Consider the following 9,722-nt stretch of genomic DNA (forward strand, 5'->3'; position numbering starts at 1 on the left):
ACCGATATTTAAAACGAAGTCGTTTTGTATTTCTCAAAACAACGTCGTTTTGCACTTAGAAGCCGTAAACCAACCCGCAACCCGACCCCAGTTCACTTCGTGCCCCTCATTTGCCATTCGAGAGGCTTCCCAAGTTCAAAGAGAGAGAGAGGGCGAAATCAGAAACCCTAACACCCTTCCCTTCGGAACCGAAGCCTTACCGTCGCCATTGCAACCGTTCGTCGCCATCGGTTTCTTCGTCGCCTCCACCTTACGTTGCCGTCTATTCCTTCGTCGCCTCATCCATCCGCTGCCTTGCGCTTTGCTGTTAGACGTCGACATAGCCACAACGGTGACAAGTGAGTCTCATGACTCATCGCGTCTTGCTCTCTCTCTCTCTCTCTTCGATTTTTAACTTAGTTGTTGGTTTTGCAGATATCAGCGTCAATCGTCACCGTCTGTCCGCCTTTGGCCTTCCATCTTCCGTCCACTCCTCCTAGGTATTTTTTGATTTATTTTGGTTTTGTGGTTTTTGGTTTTGATTTATTTTGGTTTCGTGTGAATCGTGTACACTGTTGCCGTGCTGCAAGCCACAGTTGCTGACCGACCGATTAATTAAAAATTTAAAATGTGTTGTAGTTGTGTTATTTTAATGTTTGGTTTGATTGGGTTGGGTAGAATTAAATGTTTATTTCTTTATGTTGTGTTGTCTTTGAGGTTCATTATTATAAAATAATATTATTAATTATTTTTCAATTAAATGAATTTTATTTACATTCCAAGAACTTTACAGAAATGAATTCATCTGAATAATGAAATGAAAAAACAGAAAAATAATTCTTTGTAATAATTTTAATATAATTTATTGGATCTTATAATGTGAATTAATCAAAGTGATTTTAAATTCATTTGAACAATTTTTTTAAAGCCTATCTTGTTTATTCATTTAAGGTCATTTACATAATGTTTAGATTAAACCTAAAAGGGGAGAAAATTAATTTACAAAAACTTAAATATTTAGTATAATATTCATTTAAGGTCACACCCTATAATTAGCTTGTTCTAAAAATCCTGACATACTCCCAAGTGTTAATTAGCTTACCCATTCCCCTATTAACTCATTTAACTTTAAACACTTTGATTATTCCGAATCAAGCCAATTAATTAATTAACTAAGAATGTCAAGTGTCCCTCCTTTATGCTTTAGTCTTTGGGTGTGGGAAATTCTATTCCCTTAACTATTGAGTCTATTTTCACTTCTACTTTCTTGTGTATTTCATTATTTTCCAACATATCTTACATATATAAATGGTCAAAAGGGCAACTTCATCAATATACTAATGACAATGTCTAGTTTAGTTATTATTGATTTCTTTGATTAATTTTGTACTTGAAGTTTCAAATTGTTCCAACTTAATATTTGTCATTAGTCAACTATTAATCATAGGTAATGGTTGTTATTTAAATTGATGGTCAACTAAAAACCGATATGAAATTTATCCATATGGATGCTAGTGGTGGTATTATTTAAACCCCACTAAGGTTATCCTTCCAAGGCCATTCAAATAATAGTAATGACAACATTACTATTATTTGAAAGAGACTAATTTTGATAATATTATTATAATGTAACAGGGAGTATAAGTGTTATTACACTGGTACTTCATTCGAAATGGCAGCCTCAACATCATCTTCTTGCAATGTACGTAAAGTCATACTCCTATATGTTATTTTTGCAATTGATCCTTATTTTCATGTGTTGGGGATTGTCTAAAATTACTCTTTAGTCTTTAGTCTTTAATCTTTAAATACATTTAAATTAAATTAAAATTACTCTTTAGTCTTTAAATACATTTTAATTAAAATTACAATTGTCAATTGTATTAATTTAATTTTAGATGGCAAGAGAATAAGACATGACTCACACCACAAATATCCCTAGTGTGGATGATAGTTCAAGGCCTACACCACCAATAGCACCAACCCAAGATAGCCAACTAGAAAATGATAGAGGTACAACATCACTTGGTAAGGCAAAGAGAAAACCAATAAGAGCTAGGTCAGAGGTTTGGGATCATTTTACCAAGTTTACAAATTTAGAGAGTGAGATTAAAGGGAGATGCAACTATTGTTCTAAGGAGTTCCACTGTGATCCAAAAAAAAATGGGACTACATCTTTAAGGAATCATATGGGAAATTGTAAGAAACACCCTCGTGCATTAGAATCTCGTCAAATGGAATTACATTTCCAATCAACTGCAACAGGGGGTGGGAGAGATGGTGGTGATAATGTTTCTTCAGTGGTTAATTGGAAATTTGATCAAGTGCTCGCAAGAAAGGCTTTAGGTCGCATGCTGATGGTAGATGAACTACCTTTCAAGTTTGTTGAGCGTGAGGGGTTTAGACACTTTGTGAATGTTATTTGTCCAAAATTTCGGTTTCCTTCACGTTCGACTATGACGCGTGATTGTTTTGAGTTATTCAAAGAAGAAAGGTTGAACATGATGAATGAATTAAAAAATTCTTGTCAAAGAGTTTGCTTAACCACTGACACTTGGACTTCAATTCAAAGAATTAATTATATGTGTTTGACAGTGCACTATATTGACAATACTTGGATTTTGAAAAAAAAAAAAATCTTAAACTTTTGTCCAATATCTAATCATAAGGGTGATGCCATTGCTATGGCAATTCAGAAATGTCTCATGGGATGGGAACTTGATAGAGTTTTTACTTTGACAATGGATAATGCTAATTCAAATGATGTTGTTGTAGCTAATTTCAAGAAAAAAATGGCAAAATGGGATACTAGCATTATGAATGGGCAATATTTGCATATGAGGTGTGTGGCTCACATTATAAATCTAGTTGTACAAAATGGGTTGAAAGACCTAAATGAATCGGTAACAAGAGTTAGGGATGCAGTAAGATATGTTAGACAATCCCCAGCAAGATTGAGAAAATTCAAACAATGTGCTGAAATGGAAAAAATTGAATGTAAGGGCTTGTTATTGTTGGACGTTGCAACTAGATGGAACTCCACCTACTTGATGTTAGAGACCGCTCAAAAGTTTGAGAGGGCTTTTGAGAGATTTGATGAAGAAGATCCATGTTTTAAACTTGATCTTAGTACAAGTAATTGGAATACTGATTTGAACCAAGTTATTACTATTGATGGGAGATCGAAGTCAGAGAATTGGAATAAGGTCAGACTTTTTGTCAAAGTGTTTAAACATTTTTATGAGCTAACATTGCGAGTATCGGGTTCATCATATGTCACCTCATACACATTTTTTCATGAGCTTGGTAAGATGCATTGTCTCTTACAAGGGTGGTTGGAGAGTGATGATTTTGAAATGGTGGAAATGGCGATAAAAATGAAAGAAAAGTTTGATAAATATTGGGAGGATCCGTACAAAACAAATCACTTAATTTATATTGTTGTGGTGCTTGATCCGAGATACAAGTTAGAATATATGGAATATGTACTGAAAGAGATGTATCAGGGTGAGAGAGGAGTTGGTGTAGTTTTGTTATTAAAAAATTCCCTACATGCTTTATACAAGGATTATAAGAAAAAGTTGGGACCTCGAGGTGATGTTGGAGAGCCATCTGAAGTGTCTACTCCAACTGTTGTGGCGGATGACGAGGACGATTCTGAAAATCCACTTTTTTCTCGCTTCAAAAAAACATAAGGGTGGCGGTGGTAGTGGACCTACAATTGTGCCTTCGGAATTGAATAAGTACTTTCAGTGAAGTGTGTGAGCCTCCAACTAAAGAATTCAACATTTTGAAATGGTGGAAAGCAAATTGTCATAGGTTTCCTATTCTGTCTTCGATGGCTCGAGATGTATTGGCAATTCTAGTTTCTACTATTGCGTCTGAGTCTGCATTTAGCATTGGGGGTCGAGTACATGATCCATTTAGGAGCTCTTTATCTCCTAAAGTGGTTGAAAGTTTGATTTGTATCCAAGATTGGCTTCGGTCATCTACCATCCCAATAAGTGTTGAAGAAGACTTAGAGCATGTTGAACAACTTGAAGAAGGTAAAACTCAGTTTTATTCTTTTTAAAATTTACTTTAGAGTTAGTTCAATACATGTTATTTTAATATTAACTAATTAATTTTGCATAATGATTTTAGAATTGTCAAAGGTTATCATAAACAGCAGCAGCTCAACGTCCAATATGGAAATTTAGATTTTTTATTTTGAAGATCTCATACATTTGTAAATATATATGTCAAAGCATAGAATTGCAGTTTATGCCTCTTTTGCTGAAACATTTAACTGATATTATTCTTAAATTGTTGTTTCATATTTGCAGTTGTTGCTTATTCTAATTCACGCTTGGATACTAGATTTGGTTGGAAAAGCTGGAGATAAGGTTTGTTTTAGTTTTAGTGCTATTGGTTTACTGGGGTCCTAATATCATTGGTTTTATTGTGCTGTTGTTTGATAAAGAATCAATTATTATCAGCAGGACCTGTTTTAGATATACGGGTTGGTTTTGTGAGTTGGGTGTGCTAGATTTTTCTATTTCTAGAATCCAATGATACTAGGACACCAGTAAATATTCTTATTTTCTCTCTTAAGGTATATTGCATAATTTGTATGGTGTTAAAGCGTGGATTCCTTGGCTATCTTAAAGAAACTATATTGTGGAAGTAAAAGCAAAAGGAGAATGAAGTTTAGGTACTTGTGTGTATTAGTAGACTTGGAAGTATTATTCCACATATTGGGTGGATGTCCAACCAGACATATATGGGTTATCCTGCAGCTGTGCACAAGTGTCCTAATGATCCTTCTTGCACTTCGAAAAAGCATGTAACATATATGTAATAAGTAATATCAACCATGGTTTCATAAATCTGGCCACATTTTGTTTCTTGTCTTGGCAGAAGAACTATATCTTAATGAAGATTAAATGCCATCTTAATCTATATTTTCATATTCCAGTTAAAAAATGTATGCTGCCATCTTAATCTATATTTTCTTCTCTTCTTTTTTTCCCCCTCGTGATTAGGGAATATTGTTTGCATATATTAATGAACTTAATCCATGGTTTCTCTTCCTGTGTGAATGTGCCTTTATCATATCCTGGTTGTTGTTTGGCAACTCTTAATCCATGGTTTCTTATGTTTCAATTCATCTAGGTTCCAAAGAGCATAGTTGCTGATTTGTTTCAAGGGAATTGGCAATATAGTGCCTTCCAAATACTTCATTACCATGAGTTGCTTATTAATTTTCTATGTTGTCTAATTGCCTTACAAGGTGATTAATTTTCTATGTTGTCTAATTATTCATGGATGATGATTTACATTGAGCAGTGAGCACTTTCTGTCATGAGCTTGTTGATTATGTGCTTATCAGTGAATGATTATGTGAAAGACATGATTATTTATGATTTTTGAAAGACATTCTACAACTATTTGTTGCGTTAACGGTCTGCCACAAATTTGGTTGTGTTTTCTGTTTAGCTTAGTGTCAAATTCGATTAGATTGCTGTTTATTAAAGGTTTCGGTTAGTTCGGTTTTTATTAAATTCGGTTCGGTTCGGTACGGTTATGGGCTAGGTTTTTCGGTTCGGGTATTTCGGTTAGTGTTTTTGTTCGGTTCGGTTCGGTTATAGGGTTATCGACGGTTCGATTCGGTTATCTTAAAATCGGCCGATTCGATTCGGTTAAACCGAATGCACACCCCTACCTGTAGCAGAAAACTGCAGTTACCAGGGGGAGGGGCACACCCACATATAAGGCACATGTTCGTAGGTTGAACAGCCGATGTGTGACGATTCTCATCCTATATCAGACACTCCTACCCAGAAAGTTGTCAACTTGATAGCGGAATCCTCACGCCAATCGACTGACAAACTCCCCCAGCCAGCGGAACCCTCACACCAAACTGCTTGGGTGGAGTGCCACGAGGCAAACCTCACTCTAATACCAAATGATGCAAGGGCATGCACCCCCGAAAACTGCAATTACCAGGGAGAGAGGCACACCCACATACCAGGCGCCTGTTTGCAGGCTGAACAGTCAATATGGGACGATTCTTGCCCTACATCAAAGATGGCTTGAACATTTGAGCAAAAGACCGATAAGCACACCTATTAGGAGAATAAATGGAGCAAAAGAATCTTATAGCAAATGAGGTGGATGAACACTAAAAAAAAATGGATAAGGAACCCTTAGATATGATATTGAATAGATAAAGATAATTGGACAGCTAGGATATATGTAGAGAATCTCACCTGGTAAGAATGAGATTTCTGATGATGATTGAATTTTCAGGACACTTGAACACCTAAGTTCCTTTAACAAGATAAGTCAATAATTATTTTAGCATACCAGATAGTGGTAGCCTTGTAAACTAGGTTGCCCTTCTAGAATGAACTAACACCAATATATTTGTAAGCCTGTTTTACTCTCCCATTAAAGCTGAAAAATTCTTAAACACGTATTTTAACAGAAATCGGAGCTCAAACACCACCCTCATAGATATTTGCATCTCTATGTAATCTTAAATGTTCACAAGCATTAATACAGGTGATGTGTACAACAAAGTTACCCAACTATTCATTATTATAAGGTGTCCCCAATGCACGTGGCTGCCCACTTTGCAAGGATCAGGAGAAAGTTGTTTTTGTATGTAACCTTACCCTAGCTTCACAAAGTGATGTTTTCACAACTGAACCCATGAATTGCCAGTCATTGCTACTACCAAGGCTTGCCCTTCAACTATTCACTATTCTAAGAAGAACTCAAAAAAAGAGCGTTTATATTACCATATCAAGAACACAATGGAAGGTAAATTAACTACTTTTCCACAAACCAGAGAGAAAAGATACAGGAAACAAAATAGATAACTTTTCCTTCATGCAACCCAACAATAAGCAAATAAACTTGTGCATAAACATATGCTGCAAATGATGCACATGAATATTAGAATAAATATAAGAAAAATTCAACAGGAACAAGTCAGCTTAGGCCTGACACAAATTCTAACACACAATCTAGCTTCAAGGCAAATAAAAAATTGCATTTCACCAAAACAGTAAGTAAATAAATAAAAAGTAGAATTTTATATCCAATTGCATTATTAAAGGAGAAAAAAAGAAGAGAAAGAAAAACCTCTCCAGCTTTGACGGTGATAATGTGCGGTGTAAATCCAACCCCTGCTGATCCTGCAAGGAGCATCCTTAATCAGAAATTTACATGGTGCATGTGTGTGAATGGCAGAAGTGCAGTAATATAATCTCAAAGGTGAAACTGTTAAAATATAAAACCAAAAAAAATATATATATTTAACATGCATGTTTATTTACATGCATAAAAGCACAAGAGCTCAGTGAAACACCAAATCAAAGCTTAGTGTCTTTCCCTTGTAACAACGAAAAAAAAAATGGAAAGCAGATGAAATAATAAAATATTCTGTAATTTCCAGGAAAATTGGAAAGATAAGTCAACACTTGTCACACTATGAACCTCTTCACTGACTATATTACTCTTATAACGAGCCCCACTACAAAATATAGAAATATATTTACAATAACTGGAAGAAAAGAATATTCCTAATTTAAACTACTTGAAAAAATTTCTCCCTAACATAATCCATTTATCAAGAAGAAAATTAGGGAACTTTAGCTGACGTGAGGAAAGTCTCTTCCCCTGTTTGATAATGCAACTGTTCCAATGTCCCAGCTCTAATTAGAAACGATGCAGAGCACTAAATAAGGCCTTAGATGGAGAGTTGCATATTCCCGCTGTCCCCATCATTCTCGTTAGCCCAAAGAAGTCATGTGACTAAATAGAAGATCAAATAGAACTGAACAAGTCAACAGAGACAAACAGCATAAATGCAAAGCAAATAAAGGGCAAATGTGTAATTTGATCATGTACAAGAAGGAGCGGGTCAGAGCTAGCAGATTCCAGGTTCCCGCATAACCCATTGCCTTCCTTTTTCCTATTGCACACTCATCCACTCAACTCGTCAAAATTGATATAAAAATCACATATATACATACTACAATATTAGCATGGAATAAAAACCAATTATTATTCCCTATATCACGTATAATTGAAAATAATAACAGCGTCTCGGAACATTCATTATTCCAGCACGTGACGTGCCGGGTCTATCGGAAGATAGAAGCGAGTTCAATCAGAAAAATGCCATTGATAAATATAAGAAGGTAGTTACCCAGAGCTTCCATTTGCTGCTTCTTGCTTGATCCAGGGGGTCGACCTCTAGCCTTCTTGAACGACGAGGCCGAGCCTGAGCCTCCAGAAAGAGTCGAAGGAGGCGGAGAAGAGAATGTTCCTGGGCTCTGCGATGAACCAGGAGGTGCCGGTGACAAAGCCAAAGCCATGGTGCCATCTGGCCCGTACTTTCTCGGCCTCCCTCTCTTCCTCTTCATTGGTTCGCTCAAATTCATGTTTAGATTATGGGACACAACGGCGCCCGCAGCCGAGCCCTCGGTAGTTCCGACGCTATTCGCAGCGGACTGGTACTGAGGAGAGCTTCCGCCGGCGGTCTTATACATCGGTGTCCCCTCGGCACCGTAGGCTAGACGGAGGTTCTGTATCGCCGGCTGCGACGGGACGACCGGAATCTTTTGAATGGCGACGGTGAACGGTTCGCTGTTCGTTGTCATCACTGCTCCTCCTACATCAGAACCCGACATCTTTCATACGCTCTCACTGAAATTAGACCGAGAAAGAAGTCGTTCATTTTCGGATCGCATGCGAAGACTAAACCCTAGAAGATGACAATCATGACATCTGGAGATGTAAACAAATTAAGAAACTAAAAGTAAACGAACAACTCCACTCCACTTCACTTCACTGCAAATGTAAACCAAGTGTAAATAGAAGAAAAAGAAGAAGAAGAAAGAGAAAAAAAAAATAACGGAAATTACTGAAGTTAAAATTCCTAAGAAAGCTCAGTTCCGAAATTTAAATCTAAACCGAAACCCTAGAAGCCAAATCGCTCCCTCAAATCTAGCGAAAAAAATCTGAAGTAAAATCTAGTAAGCGCAAACAAGAACCCTAAAAAAGCTCTGGAATGACTCTCAAAGACTTACCTTTGAAGATCATTTCGGATTTTTGAAAAGATCACGCCAAAAATCGAAGGCAGAGTTCAAAAATTGCAGCACTGAACGACGACGACCAGTTTAGAGAAAATTCTAATTTCGAGTTTTACAGCATATAAAAATTGCCCCCGAAAACACAGATAAAATGAGAAAATCACAGAAAAAATCCAGAAAAATGCGAATTAACATACCAATAAATGGGGGAAATTTTTGTGAAGCTAGCAAGAAATTCAGAGATCGAGATACCGGAGAAAAGGAATTTTTAGGGTTACCGGTGAAGACGAAAAGGGCTCTGAGAGGCTTTTTCTAAAGAAATGTCGAGAATTGCAAATTATTTTTATTTTCTTTTCATATTTAATTTTTTATTATTTCCGGGGTTTCCACTTTTCCATTATTACGCTCTCACCTCGCTTTGACGAAATAAAGCAGAACCGAACAATCCCTTTGCTGGCGATTAATTAAATGCATTAAATCAGCCGAGTCCACGCCATTAATCCCTGAACTCGCTGTCTCCAGCCGAAACGTACGACATCTGGGGGTTCAACCACACGCAGCTGCACTCATACGGCGAGTACATGGACATTCCCTACTCGTGCGTGGCGGCGATCATCGGGGGTAGTTTTGGTGTCGCCTTAAATCGGTTGATTTTTT

At 36.7% G+C, this 9,722-nt stretch overlaps 1 protein-coding gene across 6 annotated transcripts in view; it reads right to left on the minus strand.

Annotated features, from left to right (window-relative positions):
• LOC127807573 (AT-hook motif nuclear-localized protein 10) overlaps positions 1-9,428 on the minus strand; it is a 28,382-nt gene extending 18,954 nt beyond the window's left edge. The window contains exons 1-4 of one of the 6 annotated variants that reach the window (XM_052345538.1): positions 9,263-9,340; positions 9,063-9,133; positions 8,180-8,679; positions 7,111-7,163 (exon numbers count right to left, since the gene is read on the minus strand). In XM_052345538.1, coding sequence (XP_052201498.1) covers positions 7,111-7,163; positions 8,180-8,663 — 537 coding nt within the window. In that variant the 5' untranslated portion in view covers positions 8,664-8,679; positions 9,063-9,133; positions 9,263-9,340. The other 5 variants (XM_052345537.1, XM_052345542.1, XM_052345540.1 and 2 more) reach the window with 5 other exon arrangements.
• Between the last annotated feature and the right edge of the window lie 294 nt (positions 9,429-9,722).

This window comes from Diospyros lotus, chromosome 8 (genome assembly GCF_014633365.1).
Source record: "Diospyros lotus cultivar Yz01 chromosome 8, ASM1463336v1, whole genome shotgun sequence".
Lineage (NCBI taxonomy): Eukaryota > Viridiplantae > Streptophyta > Magnoliopsida > Ericales > Ebenaceae > Diospyros > Diospyros lotus.